The sequence below is a fragment of the Corvus kubaryi genome, unplaced genomic scaffold, assembly GCF_017639235.1.
Source record: "Corvus kubaryi isolate FWS band 111438036 unplaced genomic scaffold, C.kubaryi_AGA036_p1.0 72, whole genome shotgun sequence".
NCBI classification, from domain to species: domain Eukaryota; kingdom Metazoa; phylum Chordata; class Aves; order Passeriformes; family Corvidae; genus Corvus; species Corvus kubaryi.
Genome location: NW_024582060.1, coordinates 5801755 through 5828359, shown reverse-complemented (window position 1 = coordinate 5828359; position 26605 = coordinate 5801755). Strand labels below are relative to the sequence as shown.

Sequence of the window (26605 nt, the reverse complement as noted above, 5' to 3'; positions counted from 1 at the left end):
TTTTTTTTCCTGTCAGGTGCATTACCAAAAAAAAAAAAAAAATTATTTCTCTTTAAACTGTAGCACAAAACAACAAAACACATTCACAAGCCACTTGTTGGCACTGTGTACCTGAGTGAGAATTTCTAGAACATTGTAGAACAAACAGCCATAAAGTTTATTTGAAAAAAAAATAATAATAATAAAAGGTCGACGGGTAAGACTTCAGTGCTTGGGTATAGCAGCTGAATTACTGGCATTATTTTACCCATAGCTTATATCATTCTGTTGTTGTTGTCGTTGTCTTTGTTTCCTTTCTTCTGAGCCTTTTTTCTTCTGATGCAGGCTGATGTCTATTAGTCAGCTGATGTCCCAACTAGTTAAGACTAACAGTTAAAGTAACAGTCAGTGTATGAGAAAGTTAATGTGCTTGGCCACTGGCAAGGGTAAACCAGATGGGGCTTTATTTTTTTTTTTCTCCTTGAAGTCCTGCAGGTCATGAGACATTGGGACCCCAATCAGTTGGCTTGCCCCGCAATGTGGTTTTCACTGTCACTGCCATAGTCCGCATCGGGGTCGTCCTCCTCCTCATCGTACTCATCGTAGATCTCTCCGTTGACGTCATCAGGCTGCATCTCCTCCTTGATGTGTGGCTCCTCGCCCTTGATTCCATAAGTGCTCTGGATGACGGGCATGCCAGGCTCTGGGCTGCTGGACACGCTCGAGTGCTCCGAGGGCAGGTGTGGGGAAGGCATTCCCGCCATGGCAATGGCTCCTGGGTACACTACACCCGCGGTGGCAATGGGGATCTGTGCTTGTTGCCTGACAGGAAGAAAAGAATAAAAGGAGTTGGAATGCTGCATGGAATAAAAGGAGGGTAAGTTCAACAGCATATATTGTTGGGCATGCAGAGGAATTCTTATATCAATATTCCAGACTCACTAAACGATGCTCCACAAATGAACATCAAACCCAAATCAATTCCACTGATAAGAAAACCCAATCTCTGTTAACATCCCTAGCCGTACCTGAACTACACAGCTTCAGCTTGCCTGCTTGGGGGTAAAATTCTTTTCTGGATCAGCTGGGTGCCAGCCAAAAATAAACATTCTTGCCAACTGTGGACCAACTCAAAACCTGTATATTTTGAAAATCTTCCTTTTAAATAATCCAATCTGCTATCAGGACTAGACATAAAAGTCACAGTAACTAGACATAAACTGCCAACAGGAGAGAGGCAGCAAGGTCTAGGTAGATTGCACAGGAATGGGAAGGTGCTGCAGAAAAATGCCACCGGCTGAGGAGAAAGCAGAGACAATGTTTACTCCACATTCATTCAGAGACCTGGTCATTTCTAGGGAGAGGAACAGCGGGCTTTCTGGAGCTAACATGGGTTTGTAGGATGGATCTCTAAAGGCCTCCCACTGGAAAGTGATAGTTTCCACTGGGAGCAGCCCTTGTGAAAAGCAGATTCTTTGAAGGAAGGTGGATAAAATTGGGAAAAGGCAGACTTAAAATGGAAGTGGGCATTATTTAAAAATAAATAAAAAGCAAGCCAGAAACGTGAGCATTTGAGAAAATCTTCTACAGATGCCTTTATACAGCATCTAAGCCTTGGAAACCTGTCTGCAGTAACAAAAGAAGAATTATTCCAGGCCACAGAAATTCCCTTTGCATCAAGAACTGCAGCTGTGTTACACTAGTGTTTTGTTTCCCTGAAAAGCTTCAGAGTTCCAACAAGCCTAGAGGTTTAAAATTCATGCTCCTTTTGTTTCCTTGCTGCATGAAGTAATTCCATTGCAGTAATACTCTTCAGTACATGCTGCACATTGTAATGTCATCAGCGGTGTGTCCATCTGCTCTGAAAAGCCTTGCCACAGGAGACAGGGCAGAGTCTCTTGAGATGAACATTCTTAATTAAGAATGAAACCCTTCCCTGTTCCCCTGCTTGCCTGTGCCCTTGCTGCACAGTAAGCCTCACACAGTACAGTGATCCTGAAAGACTTTCCTCTGCCAAACAGCTTTATACTTGTTTGGAATTGCTTGCTGCATTTTCAGATACTTCCTGCCTGCCATCCGAGCAAGGCCTCCCTCCACAGAGCCCTTATTTCCGTGTTTCTGAAACAACTCAAGTTGTCTCAGCTGAAGATACAGCTCTTAAAGTAGGGAGCAGATCTAAGTTGTGTTTTATTCTTAATTCAGTAGGAAGGCTTTTGTTTTCTGAGTCAGCATCTCTGCAACAAGATACAACACACTTAAATTGGTTTTAATATTTAACAATAGGAACACTTTGCACTTAAATGGTGCTTTTCAGAGTGCTTTTCAAATATTAAATAATTTAAGAATAGTATTTTTCCACTTCCGTGGGATGTCCAGCCTAGAGGATCTTGCAGCAGTCCTCAGATAGTAATGTATTAGGGCTCTCAGCAGGCCACGCTTGCCACACTACCCCTGAAGATGAGGACACTTAAATAGGGAACATATAAAAATTCCCAATCCTTCCCACTGTGATGCCTTCAGCACAGCCACAGCTCCTGTTAAACCAAGCACTTATTGTGGTGCCCAGGCAGAAGCTGGGCTGGTGTTTAGGAGTTTAGCCCTAAATGACGTGTACTGGCAGATGCAACAGATGGGGAACTTAAACCAGGAATACAACTGTAGTGTTGTGACTGGCGGTATCACACACCGACCCCACTGCACACCCCACAGCCACTCTGTCAGCAGCTTCCATAAAGATTGCACCCCAGGTTCTGTGCTCTGGTGTCCTAGTGCAAATTACCTCCAGAAATGTCTTGATTTCGATGTCAGCCTTGTTTGGAAAGCTGAATTTCTGTATGCGGAATGTTACAAGGTTAATTTTTTTCCTGTGATGAGGCATGCATGTTAACCAGATAAGCAGTGTTTTGGGGGCTCTGTTGCCACCTATTCTTTTTCCATAAGGCCCCCTCCTCTTTTTTTAATCTCTTGATGCTGAATGTTGGCTGACTTCCCTGTGTTTGTTTCAGTGCTTACCACTGGGATCACGGGACCTGCCAGCACCACAGGGTTAAGCAGCTCAAATTTCTCTGCTGAGCAGCTTATTCTAACAATGCACACTGTAGCTGTTTAAAACACAGTCTGATGACACTTAACAGTCACTGGATAGATGGTCTCTCCTTTATTGCTACTTCTAGCCATTAACTAATGAGATGTGCAACCCAGTTAATATTGAAAGGATTCCAAATTCAGATGAAACAGAACACAAATTCCATTATTTTGAAGGGTTGCTCTCGTTGCTGGTTTTGCTTTTTTTTTTAAGATCCATGTTTAGCTTTTAATTTTCTCAAGTGAATACAGGAATATTGTGGAATATTTGATTACTTCTGATTCTTTTTGATCTGCTGTAACCAAAACCAAGGACTATCTGCAGAAGGAAAATATATGCTAGTCTTCTAGGCATATTTTATTCTAATCATATCAAACTTATCTATTAGCTGTTTATCAGAACTGGTCTTCTTAAAATTTCTGCTCAATAGAAAGCATTTAACTTGCTGGACTATAAGACACTACCTGGAAGGACAAATGAACAATGCAGACAACTTCATGCTTGATATGAATCAACTGAGCCAAGCCCATATTCCAGCTCAAGTTCAGTGTGTTCAGCAGTCCTTCTGCAGACCATTTGCCACAGATCATGCCGAGTGCAAACCTGTATTTTTGGCTTTTGGATCAAGAGGCACTAACACAGATTCCTTCAGATACTCTCTCTGAGGCCTCATAATAGTTATAAGGCTTTACTAGAAGACTTATGTTTCATTAGAAAACTTTAAAGCTTTTTTTTTTTCACGATCAGAGTGGAAATGGGACAGTTGGCTGAGGCTTTAAGATGAGTATAAAGCAGAGCCAACAAAAAGATTCCTAAAACTGCATTACCTCCTCCTGGAACACATTGTTATGAAGTGTAAGTCTCATTTTCTGTTAGCAATATCTAACGCTCGTGTCAATAAACTATAACATTTACCACATGGAATTAAGAATTCTCCCTGATTTTTATTTTCAGTTTTTGATGAAATGAGTAGTTGAAAGGTCCCATACCCAACATTAAAGTACTGCCTCATCTCCTGGCGTCTGTTGCGCATGATGGCCTTGTACTCGCCAATGCGTAGTTTTTTGCCATCTACAAGGCAGGTACGCTTCGGCCTGGGCTTGTATTTGTAGTCTGGGTATTTCTCCAGGTGCTGTTTGCTGAGCCGGGCCTGCTCCTCATAGTATGGCTGCTTCTCTAGATTTGTCATAGCTTTCCAGCGAGATCCTGTCACCAAGGAAAAAAAAAAAGATGAGACGCTACTCATCCCCAAACACTGAAAGGCAGAGAAACAAGTAGGTCACCCAGAACAAGACACCTAAGGCCATTTTGCTTTGGGCTGGGAATCTGTCAGAGATTCTAGATAGGGTTCAGGTCTTGTTTGTATTTGACTCATAAACCTCCTGGGTATGGCCAAGATGCAGAGAGAGATGGCACTGGAAATTTTGACTCAATATTTTACTGAAATTTATCTACCTTACAATACCTTTCAAGTGGGCAGTAAAACTATTATCCTTATAATGGGCAATCCCTGACACTTTGTTTCAGGAAACAAGGCAGTATATTTTGGAGGAATGGACACACAGTCTGCTCTGCTGTGTCCCCACACCTTCCCTGGGCCATGCGCCTGTTTACACCTCCTGTTCAGAGAAGGCTCCACTCTATGTGCTGTGGTCTGGTCCCTGTGATCCATGGCTGGATCAAGGCATCAGATCTGGGTATGCAAATATCCACATCTTAATCATTCCTGACAAACACTGGGTCTTTTGGGCTCCCAGGCTGGTGAGAAGCAAAATAGGATCTGACTGTAAATGCTCTGCAGTCAGGTACAGGAGACTGCAAAGACCCTAAAGCAATGCCTCTAAAACCCATAAACTATCCCATATGTGTCAGTGGGGTTTTAACTCCAAGACCATGTCCTGGGAAACATTGCCAGCCCCAACTTAAAGAATTTACTGTGTGTCATGAAGGAAAAAGCACTGGGGTACTGGCACATCTCTCCCTGGAGCTGCACTATGGCTTCATTGCTGGCAGCCTCGTTTTCTGCCTATGTTAATGTGGATATTTGAGATAGGGATATAGTGAAGACTTCAAAATTGTTTTCAAATGCCTGCTGAAAGTTATAAACTAATATTTCTTAAAGGATACAACATGGGAGCAGAAAGTAAAAGTTCTTGAATCAGTTGCCCTACTTTATTTTTCCATTAAATATAGAAGTGCTTCAGGGTAAGATACATTTCAAATAACAGGAATAGTTCAAACTGTGAAACCTGTGGCCTAGAAAGAAAACTTTATTGGAAAATAGTCAATTTTCCCACTGGAAAATGTTTGAATAGTTTCTCAGTTTAATGGGTTCGTAATGCCATATGTCATACTTGACTTCCTCTTGTTCCTCATTTTTTATGGTTACTTACACTGTACTTAGCTCATGCTATTACTCACACTGGTCTTATCCGACTGTACCCCCAAGACTCGCAGTAGAGAGAGTGCAGTTATCCTTTCCCCAGGAAAGAAAACAGTTTCATTCCCTCTAGAAAGGCCCCTTCTGATTATTGACACCATTTTCCCCATTACTCTTTGAATCTTTATTCCATGCTGCAGTCTGGGCTTCTGGAGAGAAGAGCTGGTACTGCCTGACCTCACATCCAGAGATAAGCAATGCATAAACAATGATATCTTCGTCCTGAAGAGGAGCAGTGGATATTCCTTTCTTAGCAAACATTGCTTTGAAGTCAAAACCATGATGTTTACAACCTATAGCATGCAGAGATCCCCGCAGCTAGTCCTGGACTGGGAAATGGTTTAATGACATTGTTACTAGCTTAGGCCCAGCACCATAACTGCATGGCTAGATGGCTTTTAGGGTTTGGACTGAAACTCCTGCACATCACTTCTTATGCCATAGAGAGGTAGTGTCTGTGCCTGGGGATCTGTGGCAGGGCTCTGTGTTACATAGGGCAGCATCCCTGTGACCAGAATCCTGCTCAGCAGCTTTGTCTCCTGCAGAGAAATTATTCCAAGCTTTTTCTGGCAAAGAGAGTGGCTAGAAAAATGACACCGACTTTCCACATGTAGTACCTCCTGGATCTGGGGATGAATGACACAGTGATAAACACATGGACACTGTCAAAACACTGCACACCAACTAATGCTGCATAAGAAGGAAATATAGATTGGGCCTGTGTTGAACAATGTTAAGAATTCAGGGTAAAGCAGATGAGCTCTGGAAGATGCCCAGATGTGAGCGTGCTTTCAAATTCTGCCTTGTAGGCACTGACACACTGGTGTTTCAGCAAAGAAAATCCTAATAGTTAGCCTAAATCTAGAGTTGTCTAATCACAGACCTGCTGAAGACCCTAGGAAAACAGCCCCAGTTCCTTTTCCTGATGCTGCATCAGGTTTTTTTTATGAATAGAAAAGCTGAAAACCTCGGTCTTTAAACAAATCTTGACATTTGCTTTATATGCTGTGAAAGGATCTGCAATGTAGGGTCTCACACATGTTTGAGACAGACGGATGGACAGAAAGGTAGAAATTAAAGTCAGCTGTTGCAAAACTACCATGAAAATGCTCTATTCCAGCACAGTTTCTCTTCTGCTGTGCCAGTTCACTTGCTGCAAACGTACAGTCAGGTCTGGGCAAGCAGATTCCTACCCCCTCATGTGACAAGAAGTAGTAGGTGAAGTTAGGCAAACACCACAAGTCCTTGCAGGATCAGGGCCATAAGAAGGGAAATTTTGATGCATAATATCTATACATACAGTTACACATACAATATTTATTACATAAATGTCATTTGTTACACTTTTTCTTCCTGAGCTGCTCACTGAAATACAGCAAAAATCCTGGCAGTTTCACCTGTCTTCCCAGAAAATTTTTAATAGCTGCCTTCTGCAGTGATACCTCCCTCTTACTACGACTTTACTGTTCTTACAAAATATACTAAATATATTTGACTAGTATGTTTTGAAGTATCATACATAATTAAACAAACAATGCTGTCAAAATAAATTTTAAAAAAGGGCATATTTTCTGATGATAAACCATCGTTCTTTATATTTTATCATTTTCACTTATTTTCTTAGTAATTTACATAATACAATCAATTCTCTGAACAGTCTTAATCTGAAATTATGAAGGATATATAACTCTGATCTTTGAATTTCCACCCACAGGGCAAGCTATGAATGAGTACCATCAATCAATGTAATAAAACTTTTAAAAAATACCTTATATTTGGACAAAATATGCTTGTAGTAGCTTTGTCATTGTCTATAAACACACACAGGCAGGCATGGGTACCTATGCACAGTGCCAAATCCAAGCCCAAACAAAGTGTGATTGTAGAAACTTTCTTTTTAAGGGAAGATTTACACTCTTGGGTGAGCTTTCTGCTCACCATCTGTGCTGGAAAGCTTTGAGTGGGTCAAGTATGCAAGGCTTTTCTCCTTGACTATGAAAACAAGAGCCCATTCCCCTCCCTCGATGTATGCATAAGGACAAGCAGGACTCTTGCACAATTCTCCCTGATATGGTGCCTGAAGTATTCAGGAAAAAAAAGCAAATTCAAAGACTTTGCAGCACTGAGCACAGCTCCTGTCCCTAAACTGAGCTAGGGCAGTCAGAGCTGTGCCCACACAGCTGTGTGAGACTGTGAACACATCTGGAGAGGGCAAATACTTGAGTCCAGGGCAGAAAAGAGATGCTCTCACCCATGCCCAGACACTTGTGCTCAGACACACACGTGCATGTTCAGAGCTCTGCTTACTGCTAATTTTAAGCCAAGTTTCTCTGACAAGAATTTTCAGCTGTTTGCAACACTCTCTAACTTTCAGTCCATCAGACAGATTTTTCAATCTGAATACCTGAATCAGGCTGATTTTATGTTTAAAAAACACTCTGACATACACAAACACTTGTATAATGTATAGGTATGAGTAATATTTGTGTAAACACATGTATACACGCCAAGAGAATTTCTTAAGCTAGTAATTAACTTAATTTTTTCCAAAAATCTTGATGCTGATTTCTTGATGAAATTAATTCAAATATTTACCAAAATATCTAAACAATGCATTATTAAATTGATAGGGCCCAGCAGTCCCATTTTAGCACTTTTGGAACAATTTACTAAAAAAATCATTATCCACAAGTTTAAGTTGCAATGAACAGATGGATGACAAACGTATGCACAGACAAATTTAGTGAAAAATCCATGTATCTAATTTTTATGCTCAAAACATAATACCACAGTGTCAAACATAATCCCTAAAGAATTCTAGTGCTGGGAAGGGGACCTCCTCTCATTTTACTATAAAAATGACCCTCGATTGGTGAGAACTCCATCTAAGCTACTCTGCATGACAACGAGCTCTCTGACCTCAATGTGTAGCAGTGCTGCTGGAAAAATGGGAAGGAAAAATTGTGGCTTTCTAATAAGGAGACCCTAATACCTGGCTGAACTACGAGCTTCTGGTTGGTCACCCTACGCCAGTTAACAGACAGCTCCCCTGCTGACTTCAAAAGACTGGCCTTTTGCAGTTGAGGGAACTCCTTTGTAATGTTTCTGTCAAGAAGGAAGATGCCAGGACATCCCTCTCTGTCGCACAGGTAGAATGAAAAAAATCAAATGTGATGCTGTAAAGAAATAGAAACATCATCTTTCACTGTCTCAGACCTTGCTTTTCCCCATATCTGGCAGAAAAACGGAGAGTTTGGAGTCAGCTATACTGTCTGTCACCTCAACAGGATCTGTAATGAATTTGCACATTTTACTCCAACTACTGTATATCTAATCAGAAAAAGATGTCTCCATATCTCCCTGATCTAGCGCCAAATAGTAAAAGGTGATTCCTTATGTTAACAATTTCAGCAGAATGGCTTATTAAAACCAGATTTTAGGGTATTATAAAATGCTTAGAAGCCCTTTAAAATGTCAACCAGGATCCCCAGAGACTGCGTAAAATGTCAGCCCAGCTCAAGCGCCTGTTTTAAGCAGAATGAATTAGCAGCGTGCTGTCGGAGGTTGTTATCCAAAACAATCAGTTAAGAGGGAAAACATCAAGCTCTCTTTGTATTTTGTGTATGAAAAGGGCCATTCAGAATGATCTTGTAGATATCTGAAGCTGATTATTTAAAAACAGGTTTAACCAGGTCTACTCTCAATTTAGGAACAGACCAAAACTATTACTGCCCTGTCCTCCGGCTAATCACATCATACACCTCTGACCAGTATAATCCCTTTTAACCAGTATAAGGTTATTTTGCCATCAACATAACCAATTTAGCCTTCTAATCCTGTTCCCATAACTAATCTAATAATCTCATACCACCCTTTAAATCATGGGTTAATATCATCACATCTGCCATCCATGGCAATACATTTTGCTTCTCCAACCAATTTATCTCATTTCCACTTGCACCCTGCTAACTTTTCATAATACCACTCTAATCAAGGTAAGCCTCAAACCTCTGACCAATCTAAACTCGGCATATTTATCAGCCCTGCAGCTGGTTAATGCTGCCATCATAATTGCACTACATCTCTTGAGTAGCCTGCAAAACCAGTGAGATCTGCAGCACAGGTAAACATGTTCCCTGCTCAGCCACTGGCCTGAGAGATGCTTAGGTCCTGTAGCTGTTTTTTTCAGTAAAAATGCAGTATCTCTAATTTGGTCACAAATGTATTACTTTTCTGCAGGAAAGTAATTCATTGGCCTCAGTGAGCCTCATTAGTAACCTACTGTATCAGCCAGCACATCACAGAGGAGTAACTTTGGACAGAACATGGTCCTGAGAATCTGATCAAGTAGGGAAAAGTTGGAAGACTTTGGCAGGAGATTCAGTAGATGATGTTCAGGACAAGTGTTGTTCAGGATGTGAAGAGCAGAGAATATGGCAATCAGAGGTTTTTTTTAAAATTTCAGGATTCTTTTCAATATATGGAAGAATGAAGAACCACCCACTGTAGGAGAAGATCAGGTTCGAGACACAAGTCCATGGGACCTGCTGAGATACATCTGCAGGTCCTGAGGGAACTGACAGATGAACTGGTTAAGCCACTGTTCGTCCTCATGGAGAAGTTGTGGCAGTCCAGTGAAGTTACTGCTCTCTGAGAAAGGAGAAACGTAACCCCCATATTTAATAAGGAAAACTCGGGAACTATGAGCTACTCCGTCTCTCCTCTGTGCACAGCAAATCACCACCACAATCTCAATAATTACAAAGACACAAGAACATTTCAGGCTGTGGTTAATGCATACTGCTGGGCAGCACATGCGAAGCTCTTATTACTGTTATCCTTGGTGCAGTGACTGAGGAGCAAGAGAGAAAGAAACAATTCTATTGTGTCAAGTGCTCAGCTCAACTCAGAATTTTTTCAAGCTTCACTCTGGAAGAGAAGTGCTCTATCATTCTTACCTAGTATCTTGCTGATGTTGGAGTTGTGCATGTCAGGGAAAGCTTGAAGGATCTTCCTCCGTTCATCCTTAGCCCACACCATGAACGCATTCATTGGGCGCTTGATGTGAGGCTCATTGCTGCCACGCCCTCGGGATTCCCGGTAAATCCGAGACTCTGAAACTCCTGCGCTTCCTAAAAAGCAAGAGGAAAACATTTCCAGCTTGTATTTCAGTATGCAGCTTCCTGTGCCATCAATAACTTAGGTCAGGTGCTGCACATTCAATGAGTCAGTGTTCACAATAGGTTAATGGTTAATATATTGTATATTGTCTAGTTTAGTTATTCTATTCATTCAGTACCACATAGTATAGACCTGATGAAGAGTTTTGATGTTTATTTTAAATACAAAGCATTAAACAGCTTTTCTAAGCCATCTTTTACTGCTTAATTACATAAATCAAATATATACTTATCAATGCAGGTTTACTTTTTATTTTCTTCCTTTCTTGCTTACAGAATGCTGGTCATATTATGTTACCAATCTTCTACCTTTTCTGTGACAGAAAGGGGGTGATAGATGACAATACTGGGGATTTCTTCTTAAGCAATTCTGTAACCAGCGAATGAGTATTTACATACTTGCCTGTTTTTGTGCTTACATCTCCTTAACAATATATGCAATAGCAGAGAAACAAATAAACATTATGCTCACTTCATCAAGCCAATAAAGCTCCCATAGATGCAGAGCACACAGCACTTACGGAGGACCAGGTCTACACTTCATGGATTCCCTGTGTGATCACACTTACCCCACATGTATTTGCTTCCATTAGTCCCTTTTATTATCAGAAATACATTTTTGGTCCCATCTTGAGACTTTCAGTGGACAGAGGGAAGGCTAAAAATCATCTCCAGACTTAAAACACCCCACAATCAATCACTTCTTCCTGCCTTGTTTCATAGCCACTTATTGCTAACAGATCATACTCCTCATGGGTTTCCAAAGAACTTGGATTCTCCCTCAGATCCTGTTGATATGCACACACAAACCTGGAAATAAGGAAAAGCCATCTGTACTGACCGTCAGAATCTCCACTCATGTTGAAATCCATCATTGTGTGGCTGAACTTCCCATCTTCACTCTGTTTTACTGCCAGCTGCTGAGTCAGGGTCTCCAGTGTCGTTTTGTCCTATATGGGCAAGACGACAGGATTTGGATCAGGAAAATATTTAAATATTGTAACTTGATAGGAAAGCTAGATAACTATTCGCAACAGTTTACTGAGCCATGTATTGAATAAATAATACTTTTTCTGGAAGAGATATGGTTACAGACTCTATCATAAAGTCCTTTCTAAAACTTGCTTATTAGCTAGTGATAAGCAAACTCCATAGTGTTGAAAAGATTGGCTTAGTTAGGCATGATAAAATTGGTTGCACATCTGAAGAATACTTCAACTCTCTACGTCCCTGAGACTGCAAAGCTGGCCTGGAAGTTTAGGTGATGCATGGTCTTTTGCAACGTATTTATTGTTTCACTCTATTTCTAGCCTGCAATCGAAGTGCAGAGACATGGATGGCTTTGCCCTGTTTCTATTTTAAAAGGCAGCAAATTTAGGAAGCAGCCCATAGGAAAAAAAACACCCTACAGTTCAAACTTATTCAGGCCCTGGGAAAGGTTCAGCCTGAATTAAGCATGATCTTCGGGCAGCAGTTTGTGTTCTTGTCCAGACTGTTTTGTCCAACCCTACTAACACCCCGTCCATGATTCATCTGGTCAGAACTATGAACCCTGGATTGCAACAGGCTGGTGTGTGCTGCCAATTAATCTGTCAGGCTGCACTGGTGTCTAAAGACACTGCCAGAACGACATGCTAGGGCAATTAATTCCAATGTTCTCTTCACAACACCTCACTTCCCCCCAAACCATTTGACTTTACAAACACAAAGGTGTTCCATTTTCCAACTGTTTTTGTTTTCCCAATGGCTTTTGCTCATGAGCATTCTATCTTCCAGACAATCATATGTTTAAAAATACACCTTTCAGGAAAGCAATAATAACATTTCAAAATCTCAGGCGCTGTGCCTTTTGCAAAGCTAAGAAAATGACATGATACAGCATGATAATGAAGTGGCTCCAGTCGAAAGAATTCTTTTGAGCTTCTTCCTGAAAGAAAAGATTTCTGTTTCCTTGCTCTATTCTGCTCCTGTTGACTGTAAAAGATCAATGAACTAAAAAAAACTTCCAGATTTCTCATGGCAACTGTTCCATGTAGCCTAATAATGTCACCGGGTTGCATTACAGAAGAAAACAGAAAAGAGAACAATGCGAATACAGAAATGCTTCCTGTAATGTGATGTCCCTGCATCTGCAATTCAAAGAATGGTTCAAATTCATGTAAGTCATTGCACAAAGATTTTCTCAAGGAGAGTTGAAAACAAGGCTAATCTGCTCAACTTTGTATGTTCACAGAGTTTAGGGAATATGAGGTTAACTTTCCTATTCCTCACATTCATTTTCACTAAAAACCCTTTCATACTTCTGGTGCTCTGTCTATACCCTGACACTTCACCACGGAAAGCATGTGAGATGAGTTTTCCTCTTGGTTTTTGCAGGAAAAGCTCATGCAACAGACTCAGCCTATCCCAAGCAAAAGGGTTTCCATAACACTACCAGGCACAGCAGATCCAGAAAGCTTGGAGAAGCTTCAAATAAGCACCTGAACTATTCAGGCATTTCGCTTTACCAAACTCTTTGATCCACCATTTATAACTCAGCTCTCATTTCCAAAGTAGCCTGTCAGAAGTTAAAAAGTCAGGAATAAGTTCACTTTGTATTTCTTCCAAATGGATTGCATGGATATATAATAGAAGTCAACAGTTTTTCCTTCAGAAAAAAAAGAATCTATTTACTGTCAACTTCGCAGTGCTAGAGTTCAAAAATTTTTATGTCAGGAATCATTTTAAAACACTGCCACCAAGCTAGAATATGAAAGAACATTTTCTCTTGTTGGCTATATTATGGGGGAAGGGAGTTACTCTGTTGAAGACTTTTTTTGAAGCATGTGTAAACCTCTCAGAGAAACAGAGCTGAGAGTGCAAAGGGCATGGGCTTAACAGCTTTTTCTTTAGGCAGTAAACGCAGCTCTTGGAGTTGGAGGCAGTTCCATTCCCAACCACACTCCATTGACATGATCTGACTGAGTCCTGAGGTCAGTGGATACTCCAAAATGCCACCTGCAAGGCACACTCCAGGTACGGCTTGTTCATCAGAGCCTGACTTAACCAGTCCATGTATGCTCTGCTGCAATCCACCTTGGACGGAGTTCTACATTTTGAGGTACAGCCATGCTGGATGAAGTGAGGGAGAAAAGGTGTCATGGAAGAGGGGCCGTGAAGGAATGTCAGATGAGCATGGAGCTCCCAGGCTGCTCCGTGCAGCCCTGCACATGGAGGTGGCTCTCTGGAGAACTGGAACATGATGAGCACTGAAACCACCCTTTTAACATGGTGTCAAATTTACTCCTTGCTACTTAAATGTATAATTCAACCAGCAATGATAAAATGGCAGCTAAAAAGAAGTTCTGCATGACATTGCTCTGGAAACAGAGGATCAAAGCAGCCAGCTGTACTCTTCTGTTGTTAATGCTCAGAAATGTTTTAAATCTAAAAAGCACGAAGGCAATAGTAAGTCTAAGGCCTGCCCTTGCCTGAGCCTCTGCAACAGCACTTCTCCTATGAGGAAAGGCTATGAGAGTTGGGATTGTTCAGCCTGGAAAAGAGAAGGTTTTATGGTGATCTAATTGTGGCCTTTCAGTACCTGAAGGAAGCCAACAACAAAGATGGAGAGAGACTATTTACAAGGGCCTGAAGTGACAGGACAAGGGGCAATAGCTTCACACTGAAAGGCAGTAGGTTTAGATTAGATGTTAGGGACAAATTCTCTGATGTGAGGGTGGTGAGGCTCTGGGTCTGGCTCCCCAGAGAAGTTATGGATGTCCCATTCCTGGAAGTGTTCGGCCAGGCTGGATGGGGCTCTCAGCAACCTGGTCTAGTGGAAGAGGTCCCTGCCTGTGGCAGGGGGTTTAGAGGCAGATGATCTTCCTTCCAACTCAAGCCATTAAAAAAAAAAAACAAACCAGACCACCCAACTGCCCCCCTCAAAAACCCAAACAAAACAGTATTAGGAGAGCAGAAAGAGATCAGCAACACCCTGACAAGATGCAAAAGTCTGACTGTAGGTCAGCAGCATTATGATTTCCTGTCCTACGCCCTTCCCATTAAACACACAGCACCCGATTTTCCCCAATCCTGACATAGAGAAACACTTTTACAATCACTAAATATTTGAAAGGGACTAAGCAGCATTCCCATGTTGTTTTGCTTAAAAGCATTCAGTTGATGACTTACTGCTTTTCGTTTGATGGAAGCACCTACTTACCTTTTCTACAGTCTTTCAGTTTATGGGCAAGTATTTATGGAACCTCCAAAGAAACAAAGGAGAATTTCTTTTCTTCTCTGACCCCAATAAACTGGCAACCTGCTGATATTGCTATTCCAGCCTCCTCTCAGAGAATCATAGAATGGTTTGGGTTGGAAGGGACCTTAGAGATCAACCAGTTCCACCACACTCCGCGCCACCCCCCCCCGCCCCCCGCAACCCACAACAGACAGGGACATCTACATAATAACTTCAGACAAGAAGTCCACAATGATTTGAAGTTTATACAAAATCAGGATCTATTAATCATCATTATCATAATTCAGAAACAAATTACACATTCCCAAAACTGCCACCACTCTGCTGTGTTGGATTAGCTGTGTAAACAGTAGCAAGATGAGGCCCCACCCAGTGATAACAGGTGGGTTATAAGTATGTTGGGTCCAGCAGAACATACCTTTGTTTCAGGTATGAAATGCTATTCATCCTATGAAAAATGCCAGGTGGCACCTACTGCAGCCTAGAACTACTATTGCTAGGAATGACAGGCAAGGTTTGTCCAAACCAAGGAAAGAGGTGTAACGAATTGCTTGTGAGACCTGCTAAAAATCAGACAGCACAAAGCAGCAAAAATAAAACAGCAAGGAGCACTTCTGCCCTTCCAGGAGAAGAAACACAGCCATCTCTTACTAAACATGAAGTGATCCCAAATCTCTGAATTTTATATCACACCTCAGAAGGCTGAAAGACATTTTATAAATATCTTATTTCTTTATGAAGGGCTTCCTAATCATCATTCTATTGGAGCGTAGGAGAGACTCTCCACAGGGGCAGCAAGAGCTCTGTTGACTGGATCATTTAAAATTCCAATGAACAGACCAGAGGAGATAATACTGTAGAGAGCATTCAATCCCACAATAGCCCAATTGTTCAAAGTATAACCAGAGAGGTTTCATCAACAGCCACAATGTGATGAAAGTTTCTAAAACTTTATTAATCAAAGAAATTAACCTGCCAAAAAAGACTGATTTGTACCACAACTCCTAGAAATGCTCTAATTATATTTAAAAGAACAAAAACACATACACACATGGAATGTGTCATGTAAAAAAAAAATATAAAAAATGACTAAGCACCACAAGTCAGACTCAGTTTTGTGGTCAGCTGCAAAAGTTAGTTGGCTCTCTGTCATGGATAGCTGTGATAGTTTAACAAAACATTGATCTAAAAATGACAAGAACTTGGTTGCAGTCTCTTTCATAGAAGAAACATAAAACAAGAAGAGTCAAAACATATGTAGAACAGCCTGATCCTGTTTGCCAGAACTCCTCCCACTACTACATAAAAGTGAAGCAAAACCTTGGAAGGTTTGAGAAATAAAAACATCCTGATAGATTTGCCTACTGTCCTCCGCCCTCACTGCTCCCATTTTGTACTGGTTCATAGTACCAGCGTTCAGGGTGAACCTGAGACCATTTACACACTTCCATTCCTGAAGGACTCTCCAGTCCTTCCAGTATACTGTGAATGCTGGGCATATGGCAGTGGATCCCTCCTCCCCCTCATTGAGACATCCTTTTGGCTGGGGTATTTGGCAAACTCTGCCGGCACTCTGAACTCCGTTAGAGTCGCATTTTGGCAAGAGCTGTTTTTCCGATTGCATAATTCAAGGTTAAGCACTTTTACTGAAGCAGTCCACTCTCCACTTTGCTGCTCCCCTCAACCCTACCCCCATTTTTCCTGACAGGAATATTTCTCTTCTCAGTTTTGATGCCTGCAGAGAAACAGCCAGTGTAGGATTCCAGAGGAGAAGTGTTCAGGAACATCACTTCACATTTCTGCTTTTCATATCCCAACGGAACTGGGATATGAACAAACAAAAAAAAGCTAGAGAGAGCCGAACACAGTTACCTATGGACTACAAGGAGGAACTTGCTGATCATTTCTTGCACCTAAGAATTCCATACACACTGAATGACACAGCCTGCTACCTTTGCTCAGTGTCGAAACATTAAAAAGAAACAGACGGTTGCCTGCTATTGTCCTTTTGCGTGTCTCATTTCTTCCCTTCCTCTCCAGCTACAGTTTGTCCAGCTATTTCCCATATCTAAATGCTAAGGATAGTATTTTCAAATAGATTTGAGTTTTGAGGAGGTAGTTTTTATCTTAGATTGCTGAGCAGGACCAGTGACAGCATCTGATGTGGTTTGTGGTGCTGAGGCGCATCTCCTTCCCCAGCAAGAGCCTGTAAATATCAGCCCTTTCAATGCATACCTTGGTCGACATACACCAAATCTTAACGTTTTGGGCAGATTAGTTGCTATGATCGCACAAAATGTAAGTTCAGTTTATGACAGAAAAACATATTTAATTATCAGACATGCTGGTGGCACCAGGTGCTATCCATTCAACCTTGTGGTATTTTCCTTAGCTCTCCAAGAAGGTCTTACACTCCATCTAAACGAGTGAAGACTTTGCAAAAGTAATCTTTCTGTGCAATCCCTCTGCCTCTTGTAAAAATAAACATCAGAATAGCCTGAGTTCTAAAACCCTCATCCACAGTCTTACCAAGTGTGGAAAAAATGAGGTAGGCAGGCATTATGGATGACAGAAAGCTGGAAGAACTTAGGGGAACAACTGGCAATAGTGAGAGCTGTGCCCAGAGGTTTGCACATGATGAATTATTTGCATTCCAGACTCTGCTCCTGCATATTAATGCCATGGTACTTCAAAACAGCTACTGTGCACGCTGTCTATGCCCCAGTCCAAATCTTGTTATGGCCCAGATCTTGTTACACCTCTAACTGCTGTAAGAGAACTTCCAGCTGTTTTCAGAGGGATCTTTGATTTAGATTTGGGTTTTTCTGTGTCACCTTGCCCAAGTGTTCTTCACTCATCAGTGAATTACCCACCACATTTCACAAAGAAAGGCAGGATTATTAATTCTGTTTACCAGAAGGGAAACTGAGTCACACATTATGGGACTTGCCAAAGGTTCCTAAGAAAGACTGCTAAACATTTTAGTAACTAAAACTAGCACCCCCAGATCTTGCCAAAAAATTACCATCTCAAGCTTGTAATTTCTTTATGAGTGTGGAATTGTGACTCTTGCTGATGGCACATGGTACCAAGGAAAGCAAAATAAAAATAAAGCAGTTATAGATCCACCATTGCAATGGACCTTGCTTCAGTAATGCTCGCAGGGCTGTAAAACTCGTAAAAAGCACATGCATAAATGATAAAATAGAGCGAGACTTTCAAATGTTGACTTGGTAATTGTTAAACCCCTTCTGGCTGCACAATTTTATAGTCTTCTACTGTACTAATGAAAAGGCAAGAAACAACAAAGAAGGGTTTTAGCCTTCCAATTACATAAACTTTGTGGACCACCAAAGAAGATGAAAGATTATTTATAATGTCACAGCAAGTTATCATTTGGGAGATTTTTTTGTTGTTGTTGCATCAAAGTTGAGTATGAAGAAACAATGTATTTACCACCCCCTCAGCTCTTTCAATCTTGCTTATCCAAGATCTCTATTTTTCATGGAATAATCCACCCACAGAATCTAAAAGCAGCATTAGAAGCAAGAAAATAAAAGAACATTCTTTATTTGTGGCTCTTCCTGATTTTATGGTACTTTTTTCAAAATTATGCAGTCTAAGTTGGGGCTACATCACTTGGTAGAGGAACCATATCTTTTGGTTTACAATACATATTAAAATCCATATTGCTTTAATACTGCCTAGAAATCACTGCATCTGATTTGTAATCTGCATGAAGTGTTATACAGACTCAGTAGAAAAGTTCCTTATGAGGTGTTACAGGGAAAAGATCAGAGTGACAAAGAAGACCTAGACATTTAATTACTCTTCTCTCAGGAACAGACACCAATTCACAGAAAGAATTTACTGAAACTTATACAGTCATTTTCTTTGTTGTGCATTGTAGACACAGGGCTTTGGTTTCTAAGGGTTCTCAAGTCAGTACCTTTAAAAGCACTGAAGGCATGACAGAGTCCACTGAAATTAAAAGAGGAAAATCCTCAATAACTTGGCAAGGGTCAGGCCCCTAAGGTTTGGGTTTTTTTTTTAAATTCTGTATTTGAGAAAGAATTACTTCCTTCATAAAATGTATTATTTGGCTTGGAAACAAACTGATGGGAAGTAGCAATTCTAGAGGACACTGAAGTCCTGCTTTTCTTTGGTTATGATCTCTGAAAGATAGTGCTAGTCAGGGCTTTTACATGAAAATGCATATAGGACTGGCCCAGCCCATTATTTTGAAGAAGGAATAAAAAGGAAAAGGAAATCAAAGCAGAATGATGAGATGCTGTTTCCTTCTTAGGAAAATTGTTACAGCACGGGCATAGTTGACCTCAACCAGATCCAGCTGTAATCTGCTGACTGCAAATAGGTTAAGAGTTCCATGACCCAGTTTCTCATCCAGACTGCTTCCTGGGCTGACACAGCCTGTAACTCTCTGTGAATTGTTCAGTTGCTGCACCTTAATTTCCTGAACTCCACAGGATGGAGATAGTGATGCTTTCCCACCATTGTGAGGAGTTTTAAGGTCTCTGGATGAAATGTGCTATGTAAATTTTAATCAGGGACTTCAGCGAGTCAGAAAGCTGGTACAGCTGAACAGTGTGGAAAGAAAATGCTAACTGCGGGAGAGAGGTGGCACACCAAAAATGAACGAGAGGAAAATCACAACCCACGCAGGATTTCCTGGGAAGGAGGGTCTGCATGCATGCAAATAGAAAGCAAGAACACAGTTTCTGCTTTCCTGGCAATTGTTTAATAAACAATGGGTGACTCAACTGCATAGCAGCAATATAGCCATTACAGACTATTTTTTTTTCCATTTTTCCCTAGAAGGTATTCAAATTATGAAGGGTGATGTACCTTTGCTTACACCTCTTCCAGCCCTGCAGAACAGGTCAGGCGGATCTCTCAGGAGCTCAAATGGACACAGTTCACAGAAGAACCAGGCCCAGCTTCTATTACACTGAAGAGAGGTACTGCACTGATGCTGGAGTCCATCAATGTGCTGAAAGCCCCAGTGATTTGAGACATGTGATTATGTAAAAATAATAAAAAAATCTCAGGAAGTAATAAGCTCTCATGGCTGTGGGGCACAGGTTAGAACTTAAACCCAAGGACTCAAAAAGCTCAAAAGTCATAACGAGAACTCCCCATCACTTGTATGTTATTTTTTAAGGAGGAAGTTGATCCATCTTTATTGGGTTTCATAAAACTTCCACTACAGTATAAACAGCTGCAGTCCTCCCTGGTCCATACTAGGCTGTGAATGTTTCCAATCTCCGCCCTTTGGAATGAACCAAGTCTTAATTTCCATTTGGACTTCAGCAGCTACAAGGGTCTAGGGTTCTTCCCTTACCTCTCTGCCTGCTGTTCTCCTTAACTTCAACTGGAGTTTCACACACACACATCTGTGGGCAGAATCTGTCCCTCCCTCCATAGGCTTCATTTTTTATTAGCTAACCCTGCCCATGCAACCCTGCCATCACAAGGCACTAAAAACACACATAAACATCCATACTTAATCTTGTCTTTGAAAAATGGATCTGGGCATTTAATAAATGATGGTCAACCAGGAGAAGGAAAAAAAAATAGTGGTGTTTTAAAATAAAGAGCTAAAATCCTTGGAGGAATAAAAAAAGTCCTCACTGCAGAATCTCTCCCTCTCGTGCGTAGGCACTTGCTAACTGGGAGTAGTGGCACTGTGACAAAAGCAGCAAAACCAAAGGCAGGCTTTACTAAAGGAAAAGGGGGGAGGGGAGTTCTTCCACTGGCCATCTGTGAAAACAAGGCATGTGGCCATTAAATGCAGAGGCTGTAAATATAAATATACACAAGCTCCACAAAGCAAATGGCAAAAAAAATGAAAGGGGGGACAGGAGGGGGGGAACAGATAATAAATGGATAAACTTTCAGCTGAAGTAAATCAAAATGTTTATTCTTAGTGCTGGGCAAAACCAATTTTGATCTTTGCAGTGTGCAAGCATGATCTGTGTTTTTTTAAATTAAATTTGTGAAAAGTTTCAGGAGAAATTGCAGTGGGTACAGCAGCCCTGTTGAACAGGACTCCTTGACCACAAATGATCCCGTTGAGGCTGCTGACTGGGCTTACTGGAAGTCTGACATCTGGGTGATGGATGGATGATGACATAATACCTGCTTCACTTGTCACACATTTGAAAACTTTGTGCTCTGTGCTGATAGCATGGACAAAGAGGACTGCAGCCCCCATACAAGAATTTCTGCTGGCAAAGAACCTCAGTGAAACAAACTTGGAAAGAGAGTAGGGAGAGGCAAAATAAGACGGGGATATACAGTTGTTAGGGTAACATTAAGTCTTGTGCTGTGGGACTCTTAACAGTCTGCAAGACACAACCTGGTCCCCACATTGCACAACCATTAGTCCAAACGGATCTCTGCTCACACTGCGAGAACAAAAACATTACACTGATCAGCTTTTCTAAGGTTTTACAGGCCAGTGAGGAATAGAGTGGGATACAGGACATATCTATTAGGTCTGCTGAACTTGCAGGGAGAAGTGTGAACGTGTGTAATAGCTATGGGTGACACAGCCTCTGCTAGTCCTTGAGAATGCTGAAGTGTTTTTCCAGTAAAATACTACAGAGATTATGAAAATGGGCAGGTTTCAACTCTTGCAGAGTGATTTGGTTTATGATGTTAGTACTGTGCCTCTTGACTAATTGTCAGTGGGTTTCTCCTGTTTGGGAAGCCTGGCTTGCACCAGGTCCCAGTTTCAGTCACTACAACTTACTCAATCTAGTCTGACTCACAGTCTTTCAGTGTCTGCAGCAAGCACAGCATTAGTCTGTTTTACCAACCCTTCTCTTTTCTTCTCCTGGCTGCCCTTCTGTCCTGCAATTTTCTCTTGACTTTCTGGTTCAAATCTAACCATTAGGAGAAGGAAGAAAAAGCTATTGAAGCAAAAATCTCTACTACAAGAAAAATTTAAATGCCATGTGTTAAACTAACTACTCCTTATGTGTTTAGTAAACTGAGTTCCAGTGTTTTATTTCACAAAGGCAGCAGGATCTGCAGGTTTGAGATTCTTAATATTTCCCTCCTTCCCAAAGGGAGAGCAGGGACAAAATTCATTTCAGCTCAGTGGATCACCGTGGTTTCTAAAGAGTTAACTTTGCTCTCCTCATCCATCAGGCAGCTATGGAGGCATCAGGAAGGAATGATAGATGTAAAATTATTACAGGGCTGCCACCCGACATACTTTCTGCCATTTGTAACTAACGCTGGAACTGACACACTTTTTTCATTATTAAACATCCACATTAAGTCAACATTGGTCACTGTCATTTCATGTTTGGCACTTTCTTAAGGGGAAGAGGGAGAGGTGGGGGTGGGAGTGCAGAGGATGGTGGGAGGAGGGGTGAGTGGGAATGGGAGGAAAGACATCCTGAACCCAGTGTTCCATAAGCATGAGTAATAGGCTCCTGCTTACAATGCTGGAATAAATATTGTTACAAATAGCTCTTTAGTCACAGCCCAGTAGACAAGTACATGTCAGAGCCTTTTAAAAGGACACACTCCAAGCAATAACAGGGAGAACTTGTACCACAGGTTAAGACACACCCCCAGCACAGGGGGTGTATTTGAATGTACTCAGCTTGGAGTGTGACTCCATCCCTACACATCAGAAAGCCTCTGGTGGCTGTGTGTCCTTACACAGCTGTCCCAGCGCCTGCCAGCATTCAGAAACCAATTTGTGCCAGTGCACACTGACACGTGTTCAAACTGAGGGCTTGTATGCCCTCTTCCTCCTTTGTCACAGAGTACATCCCTGAGAGTCTGGCTGCAGTCGGGGAATTACTGGCTAGTGTTGTGCATGTTTGTGCTGTGTATCCCTGAAGGAGTGCACTGTAGGCTGGGATGCGTGCACACACATGCTGGCTCTTTGTGTTTGTGTACATCTCCCTTGCAGTTTTGGGGCTGGACAGAGAGGCCAGAGTTCCCTGGCTGATGCTGCCTGTTGTGATGCTGCCTGCTTGCCCCAGCTGACAACCTGAGCTCTGAGCTATGTGTGTAACAGGTAAGATTGTTTATGTATAGTATGTATCAAGCTATAATTAACTGTAGATGACAATTACAAATAAAACCATGCTCTTGGGTTTCCAAGAAACCAGAAAAACATATACACGCTCTTGTCATTTATACAGGGAAATGTTTCCAAGAAAAGTAATGTAAAAATATGTTTTACTGCATTTGCAATTAAAATAGGTTTTAGTAAAATCCATGTTCATCGTGATGCTCATAGTTTTTACAGTAATCCTCTGAAAATCAAATCCGTCAAGATGGTCCAAGTTGGATGCCCAAAAAGTGACTCACCCAAATAATCTTAGCCATTTTTAAAAATCTTTTCTTATGTATGACTCCTTTTATACAGTTTCGCTCTAATTCCACAAAGTTCCTGTCTAACTACTGCCTTAGCTGGCATGTCTGGCTGTCCACAGGGATCAACACATCTGAGAACATGAGCAAGATAACAGGACACATATGAAGAGCCCGAAGAGCTTTAACAGAGACTCCCAAAGATGGTTTCCAGCCCCAAGGCTGCCCAGCTACCCCTGGCAGATGAACCCCCACCAGGAGTCTCACATATATATTGGGAATGGCACAGAGTCCACCTCCACTGAAAGGCTGCAGAAGCAATTCATGCAGCAAAAAGCTCAACAGGTCTCAGAGAATCATAGGTCTCCAAAAGTACACTACCCACTGCAGCAAAGAAGGGAGAAAAATTTGGGACAGCCCCAAACAGATGTTTGTTACCTATAAATGAGGTTACTCTACAGGAAGGAGAGTCTTTCCTCTGTACATCAGCACAGACATAATGTGCATTTCTAAGTACTAATATGCCCAGGGACACATAGATATATATTAGGATAACCCTCTCTTAATTCCACCTCCCATCTCCAATTCTCTGGCCAGGAAGCAAAAGTCACAGACAGGATGTCTCGAAAGTTTAGGGCTGCCACTAAGTCCCATGGTGGGACCTTGAGCTTCTGAAAGGGAAACTCTGTAATAAAACTGTAGCACTATTTCTTGCTATCCACTCTCCCAACTATCTAATTCTCTGCCTTTGAAAACAGAGAAAACCAGAATAAAGTTTAATTAAAAATGGCAATACTTGCTTTCCTCTCAAATCTTGCTGTTAGGAAAAAAACTTTAAAGTCCTAGACCAAAAAGACACTTTAGAGAAGTTGGATTGTTTGCCTGGACGTGAACTTCACATACTAAAATAAATCACAGAATCACAGAATCAATTAGGTTGGAAAACACTTCTGAGATCATTGAGTCCAAATCAGTGAGCCCCAATAAAATTTTGGCATTAATTGTATCAAAAACACCAAAGCCTACAGTTGCTTTAGAAAAATTTTCAATTGAGCAAACCATTTTTTTTCCCTGCTACCTTGTAAAAGATCTCCTGTCTGCCCTCCACGAGCCCACCAGGAGGTACGAATTAGAGAGGAAAATAAACTTCAGCTGAGGTTAAGGGTGCGAAGTGAAAACAGAAGGAATAAGGAGAATCCCAAGAATAGGAAAGTAACAGAATAAAGTGAATGCAGATGGTTCCACTCCTGTTACTTAATCAAAAGGCTGTGCAGAGTCACTAGAGCCAGCATAAAGTCATGTGTTAGAACAACAGCTGATCTGTATTAAAGAAGATTAACTCGCAATGCCATGGTGGAGGGCCTGGGATTATTTTATGTGCTTCCATTGCCGAACAAGCCGTCAGCACAATTACTGCCCTCCGATGTGAATGACTGATCTGTAACCACAGCTAAACAGCATGCTGCTTAGGGGCCTGGGTGCTTCATGAAGATGAATTTCCATACCATCAAAGTGCTTTTAATGGGCTTCCTGATCCAACCACAAGGCCTGCTTTGCAAGTATACAGAACTCAGGATGAAGGCTTCCTGTCCAAAAGGATTTGGTCGGTTGTCACTTGACAATTCCCAGCCAGCACAAGGGAGGAGAGGGGGGAGATAGGTAGAGTTCTCTCTGCTTTGGAGGATTAAAAAAAAAAAAAAAAAAAAAAAGGAAAAAGGGAAAAAAAAAAGGGTACAGATGCTTTCTGAATTCAACCAACTGCTGTATCCACAGCTGAATTCAATGCGCTTAACAAATAACGGCAATTTAGCTATGCTTGCGAGGAATAGCTTGAGTCACTTTGCATTAGCATCTGGCTGAGTGTTAAAGTCATTTCTACATGGGGAGCAGAGAAAAGGAATTTCTGCTCCGAGCATCCTTTCAAGAATGCTTAAATATTTGAATATAAATTCCTTTGTGCTTGTGATCACTTCTTATATCTGACACTCTGCTTTTCCCTTTTCCCTTCTGGTGCTCTTCTCTGTGAAATGCCATAAACATGCTCTATCCCTTTCTTTCTCTCTCCCCATAGCAGCACCTCTTTCTTCTGAGACAGAGTGTATGTACTGCCAGATACCTATTACACTGACCTCTTTTCTCCTTCCCCTTCCTCTCCAGAAAGTGCATGAAATTGGAGTAATTTCTACACCACTGACACCCAGGATAGGCTGATGAAAAAAGTACAGCGGTGAGAGACTCACGTGTACATTTAACATTCATTACACAGGCTGCTGGCTTCTCACAGCTTATTGATCAAACTCCATCTAAAACCAGGGAAAATGGAAAGCTATCCAAATTAGCAATCTGCTCATTCTGGACGATACTGTTTGACTCACAAGCTTCTTAGGATGACTGGATTTCAAGTTCCTGCTAAACAGCTGATCATTTTTATTCAATCTATTTACCTGCCTGTCTCAGTGAATTGCACAAGACCTTACAGTGGAAGTGGTTTCAATAAAATGCAGTTGACACCAAATGTGACAACGGGGATCCTTGTACTGCACAATGACGGCTGTATCACCTCAGAAAATATTGCAGGGAAGGAGAGGAACAGAGGAGAAAGTCCTGCTAAGCACACGATGTTGAGACGCACACTAGAGTTGGGATGCGTATCTTAGGTGGCAGCATTATAAGGGCAACTCAGTATAAATGTGGCAGCAAGCACTGGCAGTTCTATTTATCCTCCATAAGCCAGGGTAGCACACAGAAGGACATCGGGCACTTACAGAGAAAAGCAGCAAATCACGACCTCACTGACACACATGACAGTTAGAGCCCATACAAATTTTACTAGAGAATATCCACTTTGTTGGTATTTTGTTATAGCACAGCTTTACAGGCCAGTACAAAAGCAGAAGGTGGTAAGGCCCATACATTCTGCTGCCTCTAAGCTTCACTGCAAATATTTGGTGCAGTTTGTGTTGTCAATTCTCTGCTTTTTCAATTTTGTTAAGTCATCTAACATGACATGACAGTGCTACATTGCAATGGTCACAAAATATCATATATGACAACCTCACAAGGCTAAATACCCAGAAGCTGAGCCTGAGTATCAGCAAAGCTTATGTTCCTAAAGAAGCTTGAGTATTTTCAAATCCAGCTCATCTCACAAACACATGTAAGCATTTCCATAAAGCAAGATTTCCACTTAGACTCAGAGATTTCCAAGATCACCTTCTCTTAATACATGTTGACAGGCTGGAACAGAGAATTAGTGGCCTCCAAAATTCTTGTGAGAGCTTTAACTATCTCTACCTCCTCCCCACTCTCACCCAGGGGTC

The 26605-nt window shown here is 41.5% G+C and overlaps 1 protein-coding gene across 20 annotated transcripts in view; it reads right to left on the bottom strand.

The window, feature by feature from the left end:
* Positions 1-292: 292 nt before the first annotated feature.
* The window catches only part of SOX5 (SRY-box transcription factor 5), a 609758-nt gene continuing 583445 nt past the window's right edge, over positions 293-26605 (bottom strand). For all 20 annotated transcript variants that reach the window (XM_042050099.1, XM_042050094.1, XM_042050095.1 and 17 more), the window contains 4 exons: positions 11526-11634; positions 10463-10636; positions 4054-4270; positions 293-801 (listed from right to left, as the gene is read on the bottom strand). In XM_042050099.1, coding sequence (XP_041906033.1) covers positions 498-801; positions 4054-4270; positions 10463-10636; positions 11526-11634 — 804 coding nt within the window. In that variant the 3' untranslated portion in view covers positions 293-497. The remainder of the gene's footprint in view (positions 802-4053; positions 4271-10462; positions 10637-11525; positions 11635-26605) is intronic.